Source organism: Biomphalaria glabrata, chromosome 8 (assembly GCF_947242115.1).
Source record: "Biomphalaria glabrata chromosome 8, xgBioGlab47.1, whole genome shotgun sequence".
NCBI classification, from domain to species: Eukaryota; Metazoa; Mollusca; class Gastropoda; family Planorbidae; genus Biomphalaria; species Biomphalaria glabrata.
This window is the reverse complement of record NC_074718.1, coordinates 4,613,060-4,640,221: the sequence shown is the minus strand read 5'-3', so window position 1 is coordinate 4,640,221 and position 27,162 is coordinate 4,613,060. Positions and strand designations below refer to the sequence as shown.

The 27,162-nt window shown below is 37.1% G+C and overlaps 1 protein-coding gene across 4 annotated transcripts in view; it reads left to right on the top strand.

Moving 5' to 3' along the window:
* LOC106072969 (UDP-glucose 6-dehydrogenase-like) overlaps positions 1 to 25,007 on the top strand; it is a 58,166-nt gene extending 33,159 nt beyond the window's left edge. For 3 of the 4 annotated variants that reach the window (XM_056037909.1, XM_056037907.1, XM_056037906.1), the window contains 11 exons: positions 8,962 to 9,130; positions 10,666 to 10,803; positions 11,368 to 11,532; positions 11,738 to 11,935; positions 12,997 to 13,144; positions 14,543 to 14,637; positions 15,648 to 15,778; positions 17,063 to 17,158; positions 17,922 to 17,962; positions 18,321 to 18,412; positions 19,039 to 25,007. In XM_056037909.1, the coding sequence (XP_055893884.1) occupies positions 8,972 to 9,130; positions 10,666 to 10,803; positions 11,368 to 11,532; positions 11,738 to 11,935; positions 12,997 to 13,144; positions 14,543 to 14,637; positions 15,648 to 15,778; positions 17,063 to 17,158; positions 17,922 to 17,962; positions 18,321 to 18,412; positions 19,039 to 19,218 (1,443 nt within the window). In that variant the 5' untranslated portion in view covers positions 8,962 to 8,971 and the 3' untranslated portion in view covers positions 19,219 to 25,007. Of the gene's footprint in view, positions 1 to 3,360; positions 3,586 to 8,961; positions 9,131 to 10,665; positions 10,804 to 11,367; positions 11,533 to 11,737; positions 11,936 to 12,996; positions 13,145 to 14,542; positions 14,638 to 15,647; positions 15,779 to 17,062; positions 17,159 to 17,921; positions 17,963 to 18,320; positions 18,413 to 19,038 lie in introns of those variants that run through there. The other variant, XM_056037908.1, reaches the window with a different exon arrangement.
* The last annotated feature ends 2,155 nt before the right edge of the window (positions 25,008 to 27,162 follow it).

The following is a 27,162-nucleotide window of genomic DNA, read 5'->3' as shown; positions in this document are numbered from 1 at the left end:
CTCCACGGTCTCTTGCTAGTTCCTCATGGAGCATAAGGCCTCGACAAAAACACACCACTCTCCACGGTCTCTTGCTAGTTCCTCATGGAACATAGGGCCTCGACAAAAACACACCACTCTCCACGGTCTCTTGCTAGTTTTTTGATGGTGTCCCAGCTCTTCCCGGTCTTCTCTGCTTCTTCAAGTACACAGCGTCGCCATGTTCTTTTTGGTCTTCTTCTGCGTCTTGTGTTGATGACTTTAGCGTAATGAAAATGGGCGGATTTTTCCTCTCAATAGGCTGTAATAAAGAATGGTCCAAATAATGGATTCAAATTTTTAGACCAGGACATCGGCATGAGGTAAGGGGATGGAACAATGTCTCAAAAAAAAAATAGGCCCTGGTTATCTTCCCTAACGCGAAGATCTTACGACAATCTCGGACCCATCATAAATTTAGATCTACGTGTCCGTCGCAATTTTAGTATCGACCAGTGCAGCCCCCTTCTTGAGTTTATAATTTGATCTGCTTTACTAGGGAGAATTGTGCAGTGTCGGTGCCAGAAGAGTTTAATCTCTTAACAACTCGAAATGTCGTAAAAAGGTGGCCAGGGAAAGGGGGGGGGGTGAACGTAAATTCTTACGTCTGTGGGAACGTCATAAGTAATACTTTGAGAACCACTGACCAGGGGGGGGGAACAAATTTCAAACGAGGCTTGATTATAGATGACATTTAACATAACCAAATTCAAAGAGAACCAAAGCTTTTTTACAACGTTAGCGAACTGCAATACCTCCTCCCTTTCATTTTTCCCGCCCCCTCTACCCATCAACAGTTCCCTCCCCTCTTTTGGATACATATTGTTGGTTTGAGCTATAGGTAGGTCACCTGCCATCGATTTCATATCTGAGTGTGAGTTATTTATACGTTCGCTTCTCTCTTTGCAATAGCTAACAGCCCCCATGGAGGATCGATACGTGTACATAATTTATTAGGAGGCCAGTCGATTATGAGCGTGTATTGAGCACCCAGAGTGAGGCTCGCCCTAACACCCAGTGAACGGCTCCACTTGGCGCCCAGTATGAGGCTCGCATTATCTTAGGTGTCGCAATGCCATGCTCAAACAGAGCTTTAATTAACATCCATCGCCCCTCCCGGTCGCTTTAATGTAAATGTGGTGGTACCCCAAACGCGTGCTTAATGTGCTGCTAGATTAATCCAGCACTGTGTTTGGTCGAATTAACCGCATTCCGGCATTAATTAATTCATCAAATATAGATGAGTGTGTTTGACGCTTAGTAGATTTTTTTTGTTCATTATAAAAGTGAATGTTATGCTGGATATGTTCAGTAGAATAAATCAGGATCGGCATTTTTTTTTAACAAAGCTTGTATCAAGTCACTCTGTCTGTCTGTCTGTCCAAAAGTTTGTACACGTTATTTCTCCCACACCCAATCTCGGATCAAGCGGAAATTTTGCACATTTATTTCTTTTACCATGCAACACAAGAACACATTTAAAAAAAAAAAAGGAATTAGTTAATTAACTATTGGTGATTATTTTGTTTGGCATTTGGAACAAGGGAAAGAAATTCTGCTTGAGAGATGGGGTGGTATAAGTTGAATTAGTCCCCCTGAGGACTCGAACCCGGAGTGAAAAATTTTTTTGTGCATTTAAAACTAAACGATCATGTAAACATTCACAAAGATACCCCCTTTGTTCCCTTCCCCCTTTCACAACTGGTCCAAACAAGGGATAGGATCATAGAGCATTGAGAAAGCTTAAAGCAAAAAACAATTGGTAAAAAATAGTTCGAATCGCACAGATTTATTATGTCTAGGTCAGTTGTAAGAATAGTAACAAGACGGATCCAAATTAATTGATATAATTACACTTAATATAAGCTTTGTGATTTTTTTAAAAGTATTTTTTAAAAATGTTTTTCTTGTTTTAAAACATCAAACTGGACTCTGGACTCTTATGGTCCCGGGTTCAAAGCCTGGCCGCCTCCACCACTTATCTTACCGTCCTGGGAGAGGCTACGATGAAATAGTCTTCAGGTCCAAAGGAATATCCGAAACATAGCAATGTCGAGAGTGCAGAATTTTTCTTAGCAGACGTGGGGGCAGAGCGGTAAAGAGCGGGTCCCGGGTTCGAATCCTGGTGAAGACTTTGATTTTTAATTTCGGGATCTTTTGGGGGCCTCCGAGTCCACCCAGCTCTAATGGGTAGGCTACCTGGCATTAGTTGGGGGAAAGTAAAGGCGGATGGTCTTTGTGCTGGCCACCGAAACAGATTGCCTCTAGATCATCAGCCCTATACATCGCAAGGTCTGAACTGGAGACTTTTACTTTAAACTCTTTCTGGTGTCTTCTGAACTGGAAACTTTTATTTTAAACTCTTTCTGGTGTCTTCTGAACTGGAAACTTTTATTTTAAACTCTTTCTGGTGTCTTCTGAACTGGAAACTTTTATTTTAAACTCTTTCTGGTGTCTTCTGAACTGGAGACTTTTACTTTAAACTCTTTCTGGTGTCTTCCGTATCAAGTCGTTTTTTTTTTCTTTATTTTTTTCTTACTCACGTTCTTTCTTTCTTTATTACATTCGTTTCTTCTCTTCTTTCATTCCTCTTTTCAACTCCGACTTTTTTTTTTCTGCTCCCAAGATTTATTACCGATTCGCTATGATCATAAACCTAACACCATAAATTAAATAATCCTTCTATTGATTCGTTTCTTTTTCTTGCTTGGCAGCCATAAGTTGTAGTTTTATACTTTTTATTGTGACCCATATTTTAAAATTCCTTTGTTATGAAACAAAAAAAAAAGGGGGGGGGGGTGTGAGATTATTTAATATTGGATTGGATCGATTTCCGTCACGTCACCACAATCTTTTTGCTGAATTGTAGAAGGTCTTGACTGCCAAGAAGGTTATTGTGTTTTAATTTTTAAAAATCTGCTATTCGGAGTATTTCTCTTCAAATAAAAGGGTGTGACGCCCCTGGGAATCACATAGCTGACGTATTTATGATATTTGTGATGGCGTGTTTTCCAAACTGCCCCAAACACAAACAGCAAACCTGTAGGCGCGCACGTTTGTAGTCGTCGTTCAACTTTGACCTTTTCTTCCGTCTCCCCCTCCCCCCCCCCCCGTCTCTCTTTTTGTGTTGTCATAATTTTTTTTTTTTTTAAACTCTCCACTCCTCCGCTGCCCTTCCTGTCTGTGTCGTCATGCCCGTTTTAAAAATAGCAACTGTTGAAAGAACCACAACTCCTGTTGAATGGAATACCCTTGCGCCCCCCTCCCCCACTTCGCTCTCATATATACACACATTCTTCCACCAACCCCCACGCTGTCATAGTCTTGGGGGGTGGTGGAGGATCTTTTGAATGTGAAAGTTTTACGGCCCAGATCATTATATACCAGCTATTTGGGTCTCTCCTTACCTACTGTATCACATAATCAGAGACGTGTGCTGGAGATCTAACTGCTACCCGAGACATTACAGAGGGAATTTATTCTATTTCAGTGTTATAATTTTCCCTTACATGAGTTTTTTTTTCGTTATCTCTAACGTAACGCAGTGTTGACATTTCATTCTAACAGGTTTGTTTTGTTTCCGTGTTTTTAAATTACCATCTCATCTTTAACTAGAATATAGATCTCTAGAGTATTTTGTTGGCGTAACAGCTGCACATATATTATGATCGACTCTATAATGATATGTTGATTCAGCTCTGTGTCCGGACGAGCAGGTCTGCCTATTGTATGTTACTGAACGCATATTAAAGCCGCCATATTAGCCTTATTATTAATGGCTGGAAGAGCTGCTAAATCGTACGTGAAGACTCTTTGATGTTATTTGCTGGGCTGTTGAAGGAGATGTGCATCTTACGTAAACATGATCACGTGACACTCATTAAAAGAGAAAAAAAAAACTGCCTGGTCGTGCGGTTTGCGCGCTGGACTGTCGTTCGGAGTTATCGACGGTTGAGGGTTCAAACCCTGCCCGCTCCCATCCCCCGTCGTCCTGCGGGAGGTTTGGACTAGGAAGTAAACTATCTTCAACTCTGAAGGAACATCCGAATTATGTAAAACATTTTACAAAACAAACATTTTTACACTCCCTTCTACCAATAGTAAAATCTAATATATAAAGTAGAAAATAAGGCGTATGTATAGGCCTATGTATCGTATGTTTGCCCCGCATAGAAATCAAAACCGTTTGACCGATCTTGATGAAACTTGGCATAAATTCTCCTTAGATCAGGGCATGGCGGAGACCGTAGTTTATGTTAAATGCCCCCACCCACAACCGGAAGGCCCTAAAATAAACAAAAATACATAAATATATCTCTGTTAAAGGACGAAACTTTTTAATTCATCGGGTAAACCCGTTTTCACAGTATTTTATATTTGATATCCATGTTTCGGCTAAACTGGTAAACCCATTTTCATACTCTACTTTCATTTTAGTGGCCAAAAAAATAATAATAATTCACAAGCGAACATTCGCCATATTTGAAATAGATCTAAATCCAGTCCACTAGATCAGTAATACCAAAACTAAGACCCTCAGGGCAACGGGTCATTTCGGCTAGTAAATAAATAAATAGACATTTTCCCTGTCCTACATTTTACAAACTAATGTATAGCGATAGCGAACTTTAGCGTCACCAGCCGTGCCGGATTTAAGTAAGTGGGGTCCCTTGCGATTAAAATTAGAATGTTACTATGGATTAGGGTGGTGGATATTGGTATTTTAATTTTTTTTTTAATCGACCACCTGTGGACAATGCTTATGCTTGCCCTGGGTGTGGCAAAATATGCAGGTCACAGCTGGGGCTGCGCAGCCACGGGAAATACTGTATTCCTCATTAATCTTCGGACTCGAAGACAAGCCCTATAATTATTTTATTATTGGTATTTTCATAAATTGATCTCTTATGACCCAATGTTCAATACTTCAGTTCTATGCCGGAGATGGTTGTTCAGGGGAAGTAATAACGAAATTCATCTTAAGAAATGAAATACTTTAATTCTCAAGTAAAAGTCACTTCATATTAAAAAATAATACATATTATAATCCACATTCAATTATATACTCGCATTAGTAGATTTAATATGAAGCTTGAAACTTATCAACTGATTTGATTTGTTTAAAGCTAAAACTCCGAAATGCACCTTTTTAATATGTTTTGTGGAAGAAAGAAAAATGTATGCAATTATAAGGAAATTATAATGTTTATTTCATTGGGGTTTTTTTAAACGCCGAGTTGTTTTAGGTCTACAGCGTTCCTTCAGCAGGAATGATTATTACGTCATCACTTCCTGCTGGTCGACAGGGTTAGAACTCGCGCATACCAAACGACTTGGTGTCCATTCTTACAATAATGCATCCCCCCCCCCTTTTTCTTTCTCTCTCTTCTCATTCTGGCATTTTATCATAACCCATATGCCCAACACATTTTATCATAACCCATATGCCCAACACATTTTATCATAACCCGTATGCCCAACACATTTTATCATAACCCATATGCCCAACACATTTTATCATCACCCACATGCCCAACACATTTTATCATCACCTATATGCCCAACACATTTTATCATCACCTATATGCCCAACACATTTTATCATCACCCATTTGCCCAACACATTTTATCATCACCTGTATGCCCAACACATTTTATCATCACCCATATGCCCAACACATTTTATCATCACCCATATGCCCAACACATTTTATCATCACCTATATGCCCAACACATTTTATCATCACCTATATGCCCAACACATTTTATCATCACCCATATGCCCAACACATTTTATCATCACCCATTTGCCCAACACATTTTATCATCACCCATATGCCCAACACATTTTATCATCACCCATATGCCCAACACATTTTATCATCACCCATATGCCCAACACAAGCGCAGACGGTGAAAAGATATTTTAAACGGCTTTGTCTACTCCAGATGTGGCAAAATATGCCGGTCGCTACTGGGTCTGCGTACGTCTCATTCTTAACTTCTAAGACTCGAAGACACTGTCTTATATTCATTGCCCGTCTCATCAGAAACTGACTTCTTTTTTTTTTTTGTTTTGTTTTTATTTGATTCCACGCAACACATATGGATGTGGACGGTAAGACAATGTGTCACCCAATGGTACCAACCTCCCATGCGAACCACCATCGAAATGCCAGACAATCGCCTTCCCAGACGACTTCTGTGTGAAGGAAAGCGCTCCCAGGGAGGTCAATACAAGCGCTATAAAGAGACCCTTAAGAGCTCCCTTCAATGAGTGTGATATTGTGTGTTAGATAGCTAGTTGAGTTAGTTGGGTTGCGCACTTTATTAGGCTGACGGTGAACGCACATTTTATAGTGACGTCATAGACTTTGGGTTAGAGATTAGAATAGACTTTTATTGATCAGTTACTGCTAGACTCTTGAGGGGATAAATTCGTTATTAGTGACATAGACTGTGGCCCATTCTGTAATAAATGTTTGTTTGAAGTTCACCTTGAGTCAACTTGGTCATTGAGTCTGTGTTCCTATTAGTTTTACCTTTGCCTTTACCTATCCCTTAGTCTGTTGGACCGTTGGGGCACCAGGCAAGATTTGTCGACCGTCTTTCTCCATTCCTCCCTTTTTTTTGCCTTGTTTAGAACCTCTCTCAATGGCAGGCCCGTAAATTCTTTAATGTTGTCCTCCCATCGCTTTTTCTGTCTGCCTCTTCTCCTTTTCCCTGGCACTGTTCCCTGAAGGAAGGTCTTTGCGAGCCCCGTAGATCCTATTAGTACCTTATCTATATTTGTGACGGTGTGCATGTTTTCAAGAACTCGCGATTAAAATACACCAAACAAGGTACGCACACACTTAGTCTAATTAAGCATCTTCTAGAAATACTGCAGTACATTTGAGTTACACGTGCATCCGTTACAATTGACATTCACGGCTGGGAAGCACTAGCTCTCGATCGCTCCTCATGGCGTGAAGCTGTGAGTGTCGCGAGTCACGAAAGACGAAGCAAGAAGAGTGGCCGGGGCGAAAGAGCGCCGAACCAACAAAAAACTGTTAGAAGAATCAGGCCTATCTTCAACTGACCAAACCCACCCATGCCACGTATGCGACCGGCCTTTCAAAGCGAAGATTGGACTTAACAGTCATCTTCGTGTTTATAGGAAATGAGAAATGTGCTCATCTTCGATCACGAAGGAGGAGCTATAGAATCTATATAATAATAATAATAATGTTTATTATCCATAATGACAAAACTTTATAACCACAGAAAAGCACAATATACATTCACACCAGACTCACTCATAATTAACATGCGAAAAGTTAATATCAGTTTCTACTTAATGATTTGATTGCCAGAGGAACAAAAGAGTTTTTATGTCTGTCAAAGTCTGTCTTTGCTGTCGATGTCTTGCATTACCAACATCCCATAAACCCTAAAGGTGCAAAGAAAGATTTCGTTGTCAGAAAGGCGATTCCTCCCCTCATCTACATGACTCATTTCGTTTGAATGGAGGAGCGCCAGAGCTTAGCATTCAACGTCAAACTTACAATCCTTTGTTCGGAACATTGCGTTTTTATTAGCCTTATTGTTATGCGTCCACTCAACGGCAACGAACCGTAACTCTGGTCCGCTTGGCTGACTTGGTGTGATAATATTTACTGCTGAACTGACTCTGCGAATCCCGGTACTGCTGGACTGTCTGCGTGCGGGGCTGCCCCCCCCCCGTCTCCTTTTCTGGGGGGGGGGGGTGGGGGGTGTTATAATAGTAATGTTATTAAACTTAGGGGAACGGCGGGGCGGAGTCTGTAAACAACTTGTTCTAATTATAGACCTAATCGTGTCTACAGTTCGAGTTGTCCTGAAATATGAATCCTAATTAAAATATGCAAGCATGCTTACACCTTCCTTCCTAATCATTGTCTTATTATTTGTGTCCAGGTGTGACGCGCACGTCTGTGGTATGACCTATAGGCCCAATTATACACCCATTCACGTTATCTCTCCCACACTCAATCTCGGATCAAGCTGAAATTTTGGACAATTATTTATTTTACCTAACAACACAAAAAAAAAGCCAATTATATAATTAAATAGTGGTAATTAATTATCTTATTTGGTATTTTGTACAAGGGAAAGAAATTGTACTTGACTGATAAGGTGGTATAAGTGGAATTAGTATTCTTTGTAGGTCGCCGCTTTAAAGTTTGAAGCTAACAGTAGATTACCAAAACCTTTTGTTTTCACAAGCGATTGGCTAGCTTAGAAGTTAGTGGATTGGCCTAAGGAGGCTTTAGCTCTCGAGTTCGAGTTGAGGTCGTTCGCCTTTTTTTGTTTTTATATAAATGCATTTAAAAAGCGATCACTCAGATACACCCTTCTTTCTCTCCCTAACCCTTTCCAACTGGTGATAGGATCATAGTGTATTGTGAAAGCTATCAGCATACAATTACACGAAACAAAAACAATTGGTAAAAATATTTCTAATCGCACAGATTTGTTATTGGTTATCTAAATCTATTATAAAATTGAATGACATGACTGAACCAAACTAATTGATACAACTACGCTTAGTATAAGCTTTGTTGTTGTTTTTTAAGTAATTTTTTAAATATTTTTCTTGTAAGTAAGTAAGTTTCCATTTCAGACCTTGTGATCATTAGGGCAAATGATGTAAAGGTCATCTGTTTCTGTGGCCTACGGTTAACAAGGGTGTCCTGTGGCCAGCACAACGACCAACCGCCTTTACTTTTACTTAGCATTCCTACACTTCAATCATATGTTTCTATTAACAATCCTACACTTCAATCATGTGTTTCTCTTAACATTCCTACACTTCAATCACATGTTTCTATTAACAATCCTACACTTCAATCATGTGTTTCTCCTAACAATCCTCACTTCAATCATGTGTTTTTCACATTTCCCTTTATTTTGTCTCTTAGAGAGTGGAACATGACCATTACAAAGGTTTGCTGTATAGGAGCTGGCTACGTGGGAGGTCCATCCTGTGCAGTCATTGCCCATAAGTGCCCCAACTTGACAGTCACAGTAGTGGACCAAAGTACAGAGAGGATTGCCCAGTGGAACTCTGACAAGTTGCCTATATTTGAGGTGAGTGCTTCATGATAACCTCTGACCTTTAGTCACCTCATCTTTGACCTTTGAACTCCAATTATAAACTTGAGGCTCTGTTGGTATAGTTGTAATTGAGATGACAGTTGTTTATAGAGAGACCTTTCATTGCTTTGTCCTATGGGGAAGTGCTGTCTAAACAGAAATTGACCTTGTGTAGCGTCACAAATTGCCTTGGGTTTGAAGGTACAACCCTTTTTACAAAGCCTATATATCAACTCACTATGTCTTTCTGTCTGGTAAAAAGTTTGTACACCTTATTTCTCTGACACCCAATCTCGAATCAAGCTGAAACATTGCACAATTATTTCTTTTACCTGACAACAGCCTGACAAGTATTTTATATGTTGTTTTTCTTGTTAAAATATGAATGTATTCTTTTAAAATTAGAAAAAAATATTTTCCATTACAAATAATTATCAGTAAATATCTTTTCGGACCACCTCATGTCCAATCAGTAGTAAGTAAAGTCGGTTAGTCGTTGTGCTGGCCACATGACACCCTCATTAACCATGGGCCACAGAAACAGATGACCTTTACATCATCTGCCCTATAGATCGCAAGGTCTGAAAGGGAAACTTTTTTTATTGTGGATAGCTGCTTGGTCCTGTGGTACAAGCTCTAGGCTGTCCCTTGATTTTCTCAGGTTTGAACCCTTCTGGCCACCAACCACCATGGTTCTGTGGAAGGTTTGAACTAAGAAGTAATAATGTTCATTTCTAAAAGAACACTTGATACATGTAAAACAAATGAACAAACAATAAGTGTGGCTAAAGCAAACTCAAAGACGCCTGTAATAGAAACTATTAAGATTGAAACCTGAGCTCCTATAATCTATGTGAAGTTTACTAAAAGGAATATCTGGAGGTGCCTGTTAAAGAAACATGTATTACATGCCTGTTTGATTGGAGAGGAAGTGGGACTGCCAAACATTGCCTTACAATAATTTTCATTTTAAAATTTGTTTTGGCTCTAGAAGAGGTCTTGCCTAGCAAAATTTGTCAGAGATTTCAATTTCCTACCAGTTAGAGAACTAAACTCCAAAATTTCATTTCTTTTGTTGTTTCTCTGGTCCATTCAGGCTATAACCCAGTCCATACTTTAAGGAAAGAAAAAGTTCTTAAACACGATATGGACGAATAAATAGTTTTTTCTTTATCCCTTTGTCTCTTTGAGTATTGATAATCTCTAAGATAACCTTTTCTTTTTCAATGATGCATCTTGTGAAGCAATGTAATAAAAAAAATTGAGACCAAAAAAAAAAATTATATTTAGAATTAATAAAAGTTGAATATTTTATAAATAGGACATTGATTTAAATTTAGCATAATGTTTAACAATAAGAACAACTACAGTTCTAAATAAATTTATCACTGGTACTTTATTTTGTTTATCTTGAGTGAAATTGTTGGTTTACTTTTTGTGAAACTAAAATGACAATATTAGGTTCAGGTTTCTATCTAAAATGAACAATTTTAATCATGGTAAATGAATTTTGCATACATTTGTTACAGCCCCAGCTGGATGAAGTAGTGAAATCCTGTCGAGGCAAGAATCTCTTCTTCTCCACAGATGTAGACAAAGGGATCAGGGAGGCGGAGCTCATCTTCATATGTGTGAACACACCCACAAAAACATTTGGACTGGGAAAAGTGAGGCTTTAGACTGAGGCTTTGCTGTAACTAAACGTTAAAGATTGTAATATATAGCTCCTCCTTCGTGATCGAAGATGAGCACATTTCTCATATCCTATGAACTCAAAGATGACTGTAAAGTCCAATCCTCGCTTTAAAAAGCCGCCACATATGTGGCATGGGTTGGTTTGGTCAGTTGCAGATAGGCCTGCTTCTTCTCTCAGCTTTTTGTTGGTTCAGCGCTCATTCACGCTGGCCACTCTTCTTGCTTCATATCTCGTGACTCCAAGACTCACAGCTTAGCACCATGAGGATCTTAATAGAGTAGTACAGAGTGGAGGATTGTCATACTGGATGAGAAGTGTCACATTGTAGGCTCTAGATTTAATGGCTTATCTGGTCATACTTCTTTTTGAAAAGTATATCTTTAAAATCTAGTTTCTTTTTCTTTCTAATTAACAAAAAAAAAACAAAAAAAAACTTCACCTTTCCAGACAATATTTTGCTGGTTTCACTCTTAGAAATGAGAAAAACTGAATTGCACTTTAAATGAATGTAACATTTTTATCTTCTGTTGAAAAGGGAAGGGCAGCAGACTTGAAGTACATTGAATCTGCTGCCAGGAGAATAGCAGAAGTGGCACAGAACTCTAAGATTGTGGTGGAGAAGAGTACAGTCCCTGTGAAAGCTGCTGAAAGTATCGCTAATATTTTGTCAGCCAATGTAAAACCTGGAGTTAAATATCAGGTGAGTGAATCAGCTTAATGAATCAGAGGAGATCTGGTGAGTGAGTCAGATGAGATCAGGTGCATGAATCAGATGAGATCAGTGAGTGAATCAGATGAGTAAATCAGATGAGATCAGGTGAGTGAATCAGATGAAAATGAATCTTTTTTTCTTTAAATCTTTAAATTATCAATAAAGAAAATATTTTATGTTTACTCTTTCCCAGGTGTTATCCAACCCGGAGTTTCTAGCAGAAGGCACGGCTATTGCTGACCTATTAAAACCAGACCGTGTGCTCATAGGTGGTGACCAAAGTGTGGAAGGTGTCGAGGCCATGGAGGGCTTGTCCTGGGTGTACAGACACTGGGTGCCCTCACAGAACATCATCACCATGAACACCTGGTCCTCTGAGTTGTCCAAATTGGTAGGTCCAAAATGAAACCACCTAGATCTAGTTTGACATTTTAAAATGTACTTGTCATTATTTACAATTTTTTAAAAATAATTTATTCTTTTTTTTTTTTAACACATGTCCTTTGTGATCTGAATGATGTTTTGTTTTTTTTAAGTTTGTCCATCAATTTTCCTGCCTTTTTATTTTTATTTGGTCAACTCTGAGAGTAGAGTATTGTTTGAACATCCCACTGCTATTAGCCTACTATTAGGTCAAGCTACCGTTTAGCATTTTATGTATTATGTGGTAGAAGATGAGCCCTATAGCTCAATCTTTCAAAAGCTGACCACGCACAAGACAAGATAGATAAGAAGAGTGGTTGGGTCTGTTGCAGTATTGACTTTTTTTTTGCTCAAAGTTTGCTTAATTGTTCTTTACTGATAGCTATTCTCTCTGCCTCATAGCTTGAAACACCAAAACTCAAAGCTCCGTGCCTTTAGGGATTTTTTTAGAGTATCTTTAAATCTCTTGTGTCTATTTCAGATCGCCATGAACTCTGGCAATGCACAGCCTTCCTTTTATATACTACAGTGTTGAAGATACTTTGCAGTTATATGTGATTCTAAGTCTATTCTTCTTCTTCTTTTTCTTCTTCTTCTTCTAGCCTGCTTTTTGCTGCTGAGCTGTGAGGTCTTTTGCAGACTGTGCCAAGGAAAAAAAGTGTGCTGTTTTCTTCAGTTGTTCAGTACTGCTGTACAGGGTGTTGGTTATGTTGGGCTGGAGTGGTAGTACAGTCTGCTTAAGGTGGATTAGGATGGGGCATTTAAAGAGGCTATGGTTTACGGTGTCTCAGGGTGGCACAGTGTCTACAAAAGGGGAATTTTGTGGGATTAATTTTGTTAAGGTGGTTAATTTAACAGAGGTGTGTGTCCTGTTCTTAGTTGGAAGAATGTAGATTGCTCTTTGCGGGGGAGGAATTCATCACTGTCCAGTTTGTTTGGCATGGTCATTTCTTTCTACATAGCTCAGGTCTATACAATTTGATTTGATTACTGTTTTCAACTCATTTGACTATTGTTGGTATTACTCAGGCTGCCAATGCATTTCTTGCTCAAAGAATCTCCAGCATCAACGCCATGTCTGCTATCTGTGAAGCAACAGGAGCCGATGTCGAGGAGGTGGCTCACGCTGTAGGGACAGACTCAAGGATTGGGCCAAAGTTTTTAAAAGCTAGTGTTGGTAAGCTCATAGTGGAATCTAGTTACAATGAAAACATAAACAGGGTGTCTTTTTACAAATACTGTTTGAAAAAAACAAATTGAAAGTTTTAAATGAAATGCTTTCCCTAAAGTTTTTAAAATAATTTATTGGAGCGTGGTGGCCTGGTGAAGAGAGATGGGAGATGAGGTTGTGGCTTGTGGGACGAAATTGGTTGAATGGAGGGAGATTTGTGTTGGTAAGCTTATAGTGGAATCTATTTATAATGAAAACAAAAACAGGGTAACTTTTACAGATACTGTTTTAAAAAAAAAAATTGAAGACTTTGACACGCTCTCTTCAAAAAAGTTTCGAATACAATTCTTTCCAGAAACTTTTTGAAATAGCATATGAGAGGGTGTGATGGCCTAGTGGTAAAGTGCTTGTCTTTTGAACCCAGGGGTCCTGAATTCAAATCCTGGTGACGCAGTGAGCCCATCCAACAGGGAGATGAAATGAGATGACTTGTGGGATGAAAATTGATTAAAGTGAGGAAAATTTGTGCTGTGTCACTTTCTTGTCCTTTGCCAGCTGCTTCCAGTGGGAGAACAAGGTCCAGACTACTGGATCTGGTTTGGGGGGGGGGGGGGGGGCAGTGGATGACCAGTGAACTCTACATGCACAACAGTGCTCTGTGTTTGCTAGGTGACACCTGATGGCCCAGATAATCCAATGCCGTTGGGTGCCATTTAGTCGCATCTAGACTTTACATGCTGCCACCCAACTTTAACCGAACTTTAACAGGCACCTAACATACATTGAGGCACCTAACATACTTTGAGGCACCTAACATTCATTGAGGCACCTAACATACATTGAGGCACCTTACATGCATCGAGGCACCTAACATGCATCGAGGCACCTAAATGCATCAAGGCACCTAACATACATCGAGGCACCTAACATACATTAGGCACCTAACATACATTAGGCACCTAACATTCATCGAGGCAACTAACATGCATCGAGGCAACTAAATACATCGAGGCACCTAACATACATCGAGGTACCTAACATACATTGAGGCACCTAACATACATCGAGGCACCTAACATACATCGAGGCACCTAACATACATCGAGGCACCTAACATGCATCGAGGCACCTAACATACATCGAGGCACCTAACATACACCCTAACATACATTGAGGACATAAGTGTTATTATTGGTTCTGCTAGCCACACAGTTTTTTTTTCATCTACCCTCATAGATCACAAGGTATTAAGGGGAACTCTCCTTTACTTTGGCTCATATAAAATATAAATTTTCTTATTTCTTGTGTAAAAGAATGGTACATATCACTATACATCTCTGAAATGTATGATGATACAGGCTCACGTATTTCTGATGTTAAAATGTGAACCTTGTACTTCCGCAGGTTTTGGGGGAAGCTGCTTTCAGAAAGATGTGCTCAACATGGTATATTTGTGTGAGTGTTTAAATTTACCCGAGGTGGCAGCCTACTGGCAACAGGTTGGTTGGATATCCTAGCCATCGTGTAGATTTTTATTGTGTCTCTATCTGGTATTGATTTTGTTCACCCTCCCTTTCTGCTTGCCACATACTTTTTTTTTTTTGTAACTTAATTATAAAAGTAATGTATTGTAGCTATGTTTTTTTTTTCTTTATAAGCATTGTCAGCATTACACTAGCTCAGTTTTTATATTCACCTTATATGGAGAGCTCTCACGGGGCATACATTTGAGTCCCAAATAAAACCCCTTTGAGGAAGATAGGGACAGAAGATGAAAAGAAATCATAAATAGCCCCCACCCCCCTTTTGCAGACCATGGCTTTGTCTGCTTTAGGCGTGGCAAAATATTCAGGTCGCAGCTCGGTTTGGAAGATCATTTGAAATACTGCACTCATCCTTAACCTTCAGAATCAAAGACAATGGTTTATATTTTATAGATGTTTGTTTTTCAGTGTCTTTCCCTACTTTGGGTGTGTTAAGAAAATATAATTAAGTAATGTTTAAATCAGCGGTTCTCAACCTTTTAAGCTCGGCGACCCTTTTTACAATCCCCAGCTCTGCTGCGACCCCCTCCCCTGCTCACACACACAGCAATAGAAGAATGGACAAAAAACAATCCATTTTTTCGATGGTCTTAGGCGACCCCTGGCAAATTGTCAAGCGACCCCCAAGTGGGTCGTGAACCACAGGTTGAGAACCCCTGGTTTAAATGAATTACACTTGTGTCTAGTAGGAAAGAAAAAAACAGCATCTCTGGGCTCTAGGGTAGAATATACTGTCTCCTAAGTTAGGTCAGTCAAAATGTGGACTGTCACTTGTGTGGTTTGATCTCTTGATGCTCTCACTGTCTTTTTATTGATTTATTATTCAGCAAGGGAGAGTATCTCTTGCCTGACATTTAATAGATTCATGTGACTTCTTTTGAAGGCTGTAGAGATTGATTTAGGGATTTTGTACAAATCATTTATTTATTTTATTTTTCTACCCTATTTCTCTTATCCCTGGTCAGGTGATAGACATTAATGATTACCAGAGAAAACGTTTTACAAAAAGGATAGTGGACAGTCTGTTCAACACTGTCACAAGTAAACGTATTGCCATCCTGGGCTTTGCATTCAAAAAGGACACTGGTGATACAAGGTAAAAGTAGTTCTCTCCATTGAGAATAAGTTGGGTCACTCAATATAGTTTTACAAAGCTTATTTCAACTCACCATGTCTGTCTGTCTGTCTAGCCAAAAGTTTGTTCACGCTTTTTTTTTACTCCCATTCTTGGATCAAGCTGAAATTTTGCACAATTATTTCCTTTACCTGACAACACAAGGAACAATTTTTTAAAAGTAATGAATTAGTTAATTAACATTTGGGAATAAATTATTTTGTTTGGTATCTATAACAAGGGAAAGAAATTGTACTTGACTGAAGTGATGGTATAAGCTTAATTAGTCCCCTTTATAGATTGTCGTCTGAGGTGTAGTGAACACAAACAGGAAATAGAAAAAAATAGATAACTCTACAATCTTCCATGTTCATAGACCCTTTGCTAGTAGAGTGGCTACCATATTGGCTTGAGATGCCTGATCAGGATTTAGCCCACAAGTTTGAATTCAGGTCGTTCACTTTTGTTTTTAAGTACATTTAAACAATGATCATCCAGACACCCCATTCTCTTTCTAATCTCTTCATTTGTGATGTGGACTTAGTAAGTTTAAGAAGCTTTATACTCCTGCCCCAAGCTATCCAGACATTAACTCTTTCAGTGCAAATTTTTTTGCTATAACTTTTATATTTTATTCAATAATCTAACATATTCGATTTTATTTTAAAGGAAAATGAATGGGCTACAAAAGTATAGTAAATCAAATAAATTATTCAAACAAAATATTGTTTTATTAATTTTAAACTGAGTACAAAAAAATAAAATATTTTTAAAATTCATTAAAAAATCGATATACTGAAGGATTTAACCTTTTAATTAAACATTTAATCTATAAATATTAAAAAATCACAATAATAAACACATTTAATCACTTTAAATTTCTTAAAAGATGAACAAATGCATTAAGAAATTGAATTATTTACATTTTTCGGGTCCCGGGAAATAAAGTAAAAAAGAGGAACCATTAACATAATGTTATCTTTTTTTTTAAAAAATTTTTGTAATGCATGGAATTTACTATCAAAATAAAGAACAATGACAATGAAGTTAAAAAAAAAGAGAGAAATAAAAAGTTTAACATAAAAAAGATAGTGAAATAAATTATAAACCAAGTTACTCACTGAGAGTAATGCCGCACTCACCAGCGCTAGCAAACTTACTCGCTGAGAGTAACGCCGGACTGATAGAGTTAAGAAGTTTAGCTTGGAAACAGACATTGAACTCTATGGAAAGTGTTTCTCAGTTGTTATGTTCTTCTTTCTTCAGGGAGTCTGCAGCAATCTATGTCTCCAAGTATCTCCTGGAGGAAGGAGCAAATATTCGCATCTATGACCCTAAAGTTCCAGAAGATCAAATTATTAGGTTTGGTTTTTATCTTTTTGAATACACAAAATATGCTTTGTGAATTATGTAAACAAAAATAGGACATTAAGACTCAAAAATTGTTTCAAAACAAATGTAGAATAAATCAATAATCTTCGACACATCTTTTTCCTGTACATATTAAGCATAATGATGAAAACAAATTTGTTCGTCAAATGTCTTGTTTTAAGGTATTCTCAACCTTTAGTTTTAAAAATTTACTGAAATATTATTTTACTATTTCAAATGAAAACCACAGCGTTAGACCATCTTGATAAAACTTGGTGTAAATGTTCCTTAGATCATGGCTGAGACCATAGTGCATGTTTAATGCCGATCCCACAACTGAAGGGCCCTCAAAATAGACAGAGTACCTAATTGTATCTCTATTAAAAACAAAACCTTTTAACAAATTGGGTAAACCCGTTTTCACAGTATTAAATATTTGATATAAATATGTCTGCTGAATTTGTAAACCTATTGTCATACTCTACTTTCATTTTCGTGTCAAAATTTTAAAAAATTGTGAAAGGAACATTCTCCAAGTTTGTCAGGTTTAAATTCAATCCAGTAAATCAGTAATACCCAAACTAAGACCCGCAGGCCATGGGTCATATCTGGCTAGTGGTATATATAAGAAGGGAAGATGAATATCTATGAAAAAGTCTACTAAGACATGTCTACTAGTGTCAACTTTTATGTATCCTTTCAATATTTTTTATATAACTTTTCAATCACATTGATGCTTTGAATTTTTTCACAGTGACTTAACTTCTGCTGAAATCACTGACCAACCAGAAAAAGGTATTTACATGAATGTTTATTTTATTTTTTTAAACTTTCTTATTTTATATAATTCAGTGGTTTTAAGATTTTATTCATGTTTTTTTTTGCCTATTTAATAAGTTTTGGGCATTTCTTTAGAATAGTAGAAGTACTATACATTCGTATCTATTGTCTCTATTGTTATTTATATCCTTAGTTCAAGAGCTAATCTCCATATGTTCAGATGTGTCTCTATTGTTATTTATATCCTCAGTTCAAGAGCTAGTCTCCATATGTTCAGATGTGTCTCTATTGTTATTTATATCCTCAGTTCAAGAGCTAGTCTCCATATGTTCAGATGTGTCTCTATTGTATCTATTGTTATTTATATCCTCAGTTCATGAACTAGTCTCTATATGTTCAGACGCCTATGAAGCTGCTGAAGGAAGTCATGCTCTAGTTATATGTACAGAGTGGGATGAGTTTCAGGTCAGTGGTCATGTCAGGAATAGAATGGTAAAAAGTCAGATGGTACATATGTACTGTATAACAAAGGACATGCGCAGAACAAATAGCCACTTTAAAGTCATTCCTGATTCAATGTATAGCACCTCTAGACTCAGAAGGTGATATTGGACAATATTTAAGCTTAAAAGGGAGTGCTAAAGCCCTTTTCAGACCTTATAATCTATAGTGGCAGATGATATAAGCTCATCTGTTACTATGGCCAACAGTTTACGAGGGTGTGTCCAGCAAAATGACCAACCGCGGTTACTTTCCCAATGTATTTCAGGCACCAGTTAGGCTTGGGGCATCCTAAAAATCCAACATCTTCACCAGGATTCAAACTTCAGATCCTTCAGCACTTGAGCACTCGACCACCACATCTCTTGATTTGTCTTAGCCTTTTGACTAAGAAATTTGCTTTATGTACTACTAATGCCTTAAAATTTAGAATAATAATAATAATTTTATTTATAAAGCGCTGTTAACAAACAAAATATAGGCTCAAGGCGCTTTGATAACATTACAAACATAAACACGAGAGCTAAAATGACAAACTAAAATGTCTATCAGCATATTTAATGTATTAATACATAGTTTGTATTTCACAGACATTAGACTATCAAAGAATCTACAACAAGATGTTGAAGCCAGCCTTCATATTTGATGGCCGATTAATTCTAAATCACCAGAAACTCCTGGACATGGGCTTCAAAGTCGAGACGATAGGAAAACGTCTAAGTAGAGACCAAAGCAAGATAGTCCGGACATACGCTAATGGGACACCTTAAAGTTTGTTGTGAACATTGAAGAACTTTTAATTAGTTTTAGTAATAAGAACATTATTATAGTTCATTGATGAAAACTGAGCAGTGGGGCTGTAATTAATCTTGTTTTGTTTCTTGTTTATGCATTGCATGGGAATGAATTTGAATTTGATTGCAAGTATGCAATGTAACTGAAGTTAAATTATCTCGTTTTGTTACTTTGTAAGTTAGTGAAGTGCCTTTCTCAGCTGAACATGTTGATCAGAATGTATTGATTTAATATGAGGCCAAGGTCAGTAACTCTTGATGTTCATAATGCTGTTGATTCTTCTTACAAGTTGTGTCATCTCCCCTTGTTTGTGTTCAGGATTTTGATTTTTCCTACATTGTTTATGTTTTACTATTATATTCAACACAGATTTATATTTACAATTTTTATGGATGACTTTTACTTGCTTGTAGTAGAGAGGGCTTTGTGATGATAACGTAACATTTGAAGAGATCTGTCTTATAAAACAAAGGTATTAAAATAGAAAAGCAGTGGCGTAGCTAGGTTGGGGGGGGGGGGGGGGGGGTTCAAATTCAAAAGTCCCCTCAGGCCCCCACTTGAGGAGGGCTCCAAATGAATGTCAATGTCCTAATTTTTTTTTTTTTTTAAATATGTTGTTTTTTTTAATTTTACTATACCAATTTGTAATTTAGACTTATATATTTATAAAGTACATTATCTCAAGTCATGATGTCGAATGTTAAAATGCAAGGGCCCCTAAAAAGGTCAAGCCCCACTTGAGGGGGGTCTCCCAAATGAGTGTCCTAAATTTATTTTTTTTTAAATTTAATTTTTAAAAATTGTACTTATATACTGTACCTATTGGAATTTAGACTTGTATATTTATAAAGTACATTATCTCATGTTGTGAAGTCGAATGTCAAAATGCATGGGCCCCTGAAAAAGGTCAAGCCCCCCCCCCCCCCCCAGATCACTAGCTACACTACTGTAGAAATGCATTTTTTGTTATACTGACGAAGACCTTCACCATGTAAAAGAATATCTCTTCTTTATTGAATCCCATTAGAAATTTATTATGAGGATTTTTTAAAAAATCTGAATTACTTTTTACATACAGCTGTGCCAGTGCACATAATGAATGTTAGAGATGTTGCAAAGAGGACATTCTTATAGTGAGTCATGTTTAGTATAGTCAAATCAGTCAATTCGCCTTGGCAGGCAAAATATTGTATATAATAACACTTGTAGGTGCATTGTTTTAGGTTATTATGGTCATTATATTTCGCATGAACCACAAGATATGTCAATAGTTTCTACATTTTTATGAGACTGTTTTTTTTTTCTTTTGTTCCATTTCGAGAAAGATTTATGTTAATGTTGTAAAGGTTTTTATGTCAATTTATACATGCTACTGGAATGTTTTTATATATAAATTGTTTTAAGACTGTTTGCTGATTCTTGACGCTCCCACACTGCAAATGTATGTTGATATTGTAAATATGCCATGCATATATGTTTTGATTTATATACACATTATTTTTATATGTTTGAAATGCGGGGCATTTAAAACATAAAGCATTCTCATATAATCATCCTATAATGAATGAAAATTAGATAGGTGATTTAATCACAGAATACCATGTGAAGTAACTTTCTTTAAAAGTAGGCTAAAATTATTATTTTAAAGTGGTAAATGCGGGGCATTTAAAACATAAAGCATTCTCATATAATCATCCTATAATGAATGAAAATTAGATAGGTGATTTAATTACAGAATACCATGTGAAGTAACTTTCTTTAAAAGTAGGCTAAAATTATTATTTTAAAGTGGTAAATGCGGGGCATTTAAAACATAAAGCATTCTCATATAATCATCCTATAATGAATGAAAATTAGATAGGTAATTTAATCACAAAATACCATGTGAAGTAACTTTCTTTAAAAGTAGGCTAAAATTATTATTTTAAAGTGGTACTTATCAGAGAGTAAGGCAGATAATATGCCAGCTTATCATGAGGAAGGATTTTTTTTTTAGCTCTGGGTCTATTTAATTTTGTTAGTCTTTATACATTGTGCTGGGTGTACTACATCTTTATGTTATGACCACTGGTTAAAAATAGTTGAAACATCTTCTGACACCTTAAATCCCACCAGCAAATCTCTTAATTTTTTTGTTATTTTACTTACAATGAATTTATATTATTTTTATGCATGTGATGAATGACATAAAAATATTTTTATTGACAATAAAATTTCTTGTGAATATTTTTACAACTTAAAAATATCAATATAAAAATATAAAAAATACACTACATTTTTGTCCAAACATAATTTTATTGGCTGTATGGTTGACTTCTTTGACAATGTTACATTTTTTTTTGGAATATTACTAGAAAATATTTTGGTGACTTCACTGTTTCAGCTGTTATTTTTTTGGAATTATTGACACCGCATAATATGTTGCAATGTACATGATTCAATCATCTAAAGTTGTGCTTTGTTCGGCTGGTGACGACCACGTTATGTTTTTTATTTCAAGACGTCTTTATTCCGTTCAAATTCACCCCTCCTACTCCTTCATCTAGCCGTCTTTTTTTTTTTTTTTTTTGCTGGGCAGTTGGCTTTTTAAATTCACCCCTCCTTCTAGTTATTTTCTAACAATTTTTTTTTAGCTGCTTTATATTTACTTAATACTGGTGGGAAGCGTGGTCGAGAGGCTTGGCTTGGCTACCTAGAAGGGGGCTCGAGGTTCGACACCCGACTCGGGCAGAGTTGTGTTTACTGACCGCCTAAAGGCAGCACGGAAAACCAACTCCTAGATACCCCCCCCCCCCCCCCACTGGTCCACAAATGAGATTGGACCAAAAGCGCTCTGAGCATGCTATAAGCATGAAAGTAGCGCTATATAAAAGCTATAATAAATTAAGTCTTACCTCCCTTGTATTTGTGGCACTAGCAGATTTCAGCATTGCAGCATTTGTAGTGATTTCTTTTGCTCTGAACTCTTTTTGTGTGTTGACTGTCAGATGGCTTGAATTGTTATGTGGCTCAAAACATAACCATGACTTAAAGAAGGCCAAAGCACTGACCTGCAACGCCACAACCTGTGGGCAGTTGAGACCAATAGCTCACAGGTCTGTATGATGTGGCAACAAGCTATTGGTCTAAACTAACAACAGGTCGTGGCCTTGCAGGTCAGTGTTCAGCCTTCTATAAGTTTGGTCTTGCTTAGACAACAAGGGGCAAAACAGGAGACCAAAGTCATAAATTCACCCTCTAACATCTGTTCATCAATCCTAAGCAAATAAATCATACCATCCTCCATAACTTCCTGGAGCCAAATGATTTATAGCTGCGCTTTCCTCATCTCTGTATCTAGTCTCTGTGTTAAGCTTTACACCCATCAACATACAATGCTCTACCAGTATTATCACTATAAATAATATTAAATATGTACCACCAGAAAAGGTCCAACTATACACTTACTGACAAATCTTTCATTCAGATGCCGTAAACATTTTCATATGGAACTTATTTCAAAATCTGGTCAGCTCAAAATTCTGGATCTACTAATGTAACAAAACAATACACCTAAACACTGTGCCTTGAGTGGTTTATCTCCCTTGGTAAATCCAACTGGCTACTGTTAGTAATGTTTGCCCATAGTACTCCAGAAGTCTTCAAAGTTGAGTTTTTAGTTACAAGGAAAGAATATAAAACAGTGATGCATTGTTTAGTTGTTGTTTTTTGTGTGTTTTGTTTTAATTTGATGCATGAAGCAGAATGGGGATTCGGAAATAATTATTACTAGATGTTGGTTATTGATTGCATTGATATGTATTCTAGTTAAATGAGAGTGATTTTTTGTTTTCATTCTTATTTAACCACCATCATGACATAAATGTATCATACCATCCTAACATTCACATGATAGGACATACCATCATAACATTCACATGACATATTATCATACAATACACATAACATGATATTACATACAATAATAACTTATACCCTAACCCTAAATAAAATACTCTGAAAGACACAAAGATAAAGGCACATTCCTCGTCCCATATGCTAGGACAAATTTGTACAAATACTCCTTCTTCCCTAGTGCTATTAGAGCATGGAATGGGTTGCCTGAGCTAGCCAGGAAAACCAGTGACTTGGCAGAATTTAAGTCATTGGTTAACATGCATGACTAAATGCATGACGCGTAGGACGTAATCATTCTTCTTTTGTTGAAGTAACGTCTGTATTATATAAGATAAGATAACTTAAATATTTGTCAGAATGCTACTTCATTATTTCATTTACAACTACAAGTTATTTCAAGATAAATCAATTTTAGTCTGTTCAGGGAGAGGACATCACAATAATTAGTACAGTTTAAATTGTTGATGCACATTAAAGACTTAGTTCTTTATTATGGAAGGGGGTTGTCCACATGTTAAAGTGCTCGGCTACGAAGCCTAAATATCCTGGCTTAAAATCTCATAGTTCCTGATTTAAACCAGAAACCGGCCAGTTTTACCTGAAATGTAAAACTAAATTCTGCATTTGGCAAATTAACATTATTAGCTCTGACCACACAATCTTGAGTTCCATTTCATAATCCTTTAGGGTTTTAAAGGGAAAAATTAATTTACTTTATTTGCTTTCTTAGTTTTAGTTACTATTTTGAATCCTGAAATACTTGAAATTTTTCAGTTGATGGGGTTTAGTGTATTCTATAAAACTTATTTAAATAAACAGTTGGTTTATCAGAAAGATATTTTCAATGTCAGTTAATTCAAAATTAATTAATACGGAAACTGCGCCAGTATCCTGTTCTGTAATTAATTTTTTTTTTATTGTAAAATTATGTGTTTGTTTTCTGGTTTTCTTGACTCTGCATAAATAGCTAGTCCAATAATTTTCTCCTTCTCCCTATCCTTCTTTTGACCCCAACATTCACTCTTATCCTCGTAGTGAAAGCTATAATTTAATTGTGTGTGTGTGTGGGATGGAAGTGGGTCATACTCATAGCAACATTGTTAAAACAATAGAATATTGACAGTATTCCCTCATGTTGATGGGAGCAGTGCACCTACAAATTGAGCACCACAAAAAGGTGTTAGGAAGTTCAGTTTTCTTAGCACAAAATGTTTTCTAACAGTGCGAATGTTTGTATTGAACGCGCATGAATCTACCCTGCTATGATAAGCTGCGCATGCTTAAATGTAAGTTCGTGAGTTGGTGAAAGAACCAGGGCCGGATTTAAGGGAGGGCAGGCTGGGCTACTGCCCAGGGGCTCCACAAAAGAAAAAATGTATGTATACTTTTTTTTTTAACAACAATACTTTTAATCTTACAATTGGCTAAAAGTACCAGCTATAGTGTTCTCGTAGTGTTTTCTTTTTCTTGTAATGTACTTCCGATAAACCAAATACATTGCATTGTTAAAAATAAAAATGGATATCAAGTTTTTTTTTATATATATTATAATTTTTGTATATTAATAAGAAGATTTTATTAAAGCGTTCGAAAAAGTGTCGTGGCCTCCTCAAAAATTCTGCCCCGGGGCTTCCACATACCCAAATCCGGCCCTGGGAAGAACTCTCACAAGTAATTTTCTAGCTGTTGTTCTGTATCTATCTAATATTTGTACATGCTGCTGATCAGTCTGTTGTATGTGTACACAATGCTATTACTCGCTGACGACATTTGTTTTTAAGAATTCTGTTCCTATACCGTGGGATTTGATCAAATCAATCTATCTACACAATTAAGTAGCAACAATAAAAGTTTGTGTGAATCACAAGTTGGTGTCCTGTTGTTTGTGCTTCAAATAGTTGTTTGAAATATAAAGCGTTTGTCAACAAATACTGTATCAGTATTGGGTTTAGATCAGCGGTTCTCAACCTTTTTAACTCGGCGACCCTTTTTACAACCCCCCCCCCATTCTGCCGCGACCCCACCCCTCGATACACACATACAGCAATAGAAGAGTAGGCAATAACAATCCATATTTTCGATGGTCTTAGGCGACCCCTGGCAAATGGTCAATCGACCCCCAAAGGGGTCGCGACCCACAGGTTGAGAACCCCTGGTTTAGAGACATACACATTATCTTTAATTGTTTTGTAGTTGTCAAGCTTTTCAGTAGCGAGGGGAAGATTCTTTAATAAATAAATTTATACATGAATGAATGGTAATGTATTCGATTCCAAGTTCACGAGTGCAAACCCAGTTGCGACTTATAATACATATTTTGTCACATTTAATGCAGACAAAGCCGTTGTCCACAGGGGTCTATATAAATTTTCTTTTCAGCTCTTGTCTTGGGCAAGGCTTTTTTTTTTTTTTTGGAAGGGCCTCAAATGTGTTCCGGGGCCTTCGTGAGAGCTCTACAACTGTCTCTTTCTGAGGTAATCTGCTGCCAGCTACTTTCATATATGCCAGTAAGGGCAGAATGGCGCCCGAGTGGATCTTTTAGCGCTTCCGCTGGGCAACTCCTGTCCTCTAAGCTCGCCAAAAAAAAAAAAAAAGCATGCAGTCATCACCCATGTGGGATAAGTGTCTGACCCAGCTGTCTAATGGTAAATAGCTGTTCAATACTGTCCTTACATGACATAAGCAGAACATGGTTATTTGTAAGGTAGTCTTGGCATCAAGGAGCGAATCGACTTTGATGGAAGTGTTCAATGAGCCATAGAAAGATCTAGATGCCTTCTCTAAAGCACCCAGGTCTACAGCTTTGTAAACATTGGTTTTTGTTAGTAGGCCTTACTCTTAAGTGGATTCGAAAAAAAAACAACACAAAAACTCTGTTATTGTTAGCAAGACTGCTGTCTATTTCTCTCGACCAGCGGTTCTCAACTTTTTTTGATCAGCGACCCTTTTTTACAATTCCTCACTACGCCGCGACCACTACCCCGCGCTCGACAGTAAATTATTTTCATTCATGAGTAGGCCTATAAGTAACTGTGCTTTCGCTAATGTAGATCTAGAAAGCTTGACAACTGATGTTAAATCGAAAACTGAGGTATCCTTAAACAAGATTACAAAGAGAGTTTGTGTTACACGAACTCAGAGGCGGCCCCCGTCGAAGTCGGATCCCTGTCGGATCTGCATATTCGCAAATAATATTCAAGAGGTGATTTAATTTTGATGTAAAATGTTTTACACGTTTCGGATGTTCCTTCAGAGTTAAAGATAATTACTTCCTAGTCCAAACCTCCCGCAGGACGACGGGGGATGGGAGCGGGCAGGGTTTGAACCCTGGGCCATCCATAAATCTGAACGACAGTCCAGCGCGCAAACCGCACGACCAGGCAGCCATCCGATGGTCAAAAGTAATAATGTTTCAAAGATTCATTTGCCGTAAATTTAAATTTAAATTTAATAAAAAATAGTAGATTAGTTTTAGTATATTAAAACATTACAATATTGATCAAAACGTTTGGAAATGAAAATCTACACTTTTTTTTTACACTTTAAGTTTAGAAATTGAAATTCTACATCTTAATCTAGTCTATTTTAGTCTAAACTAGATCTAGAAATTCTAGATCTAGACTCTAAAATAATTTTAATTAGAATATAAATCCAGATCTAGATATACTGTAATAAAAATCTAGATCTAGTTTAAAAAATCTAGATTAGATCTAAATCAAGATATCATTCCTTTTTTAAACGCGAGTCACATAACGAGGCTCAATAAACATTACTATACCGAGTTCTTTTTTCATTTCATTTGAAGAATTAATTCCATATAACGTCAGAGGGAAAAAAAAACACTACGTCACACGGCCTAGCTAGACTAAAAATCGCCTTCATCTATAAGAGCCATTTATCGAGTGTTCATAGACTTTGGTGCACCGAGTGCGTTCTTTAAGCATTTCATTTAAAGAATTCATTCCATATGACGTCAAAGGAAAAAAAACACTACGTCACACGCCTAGCTAGAATAAAAATCG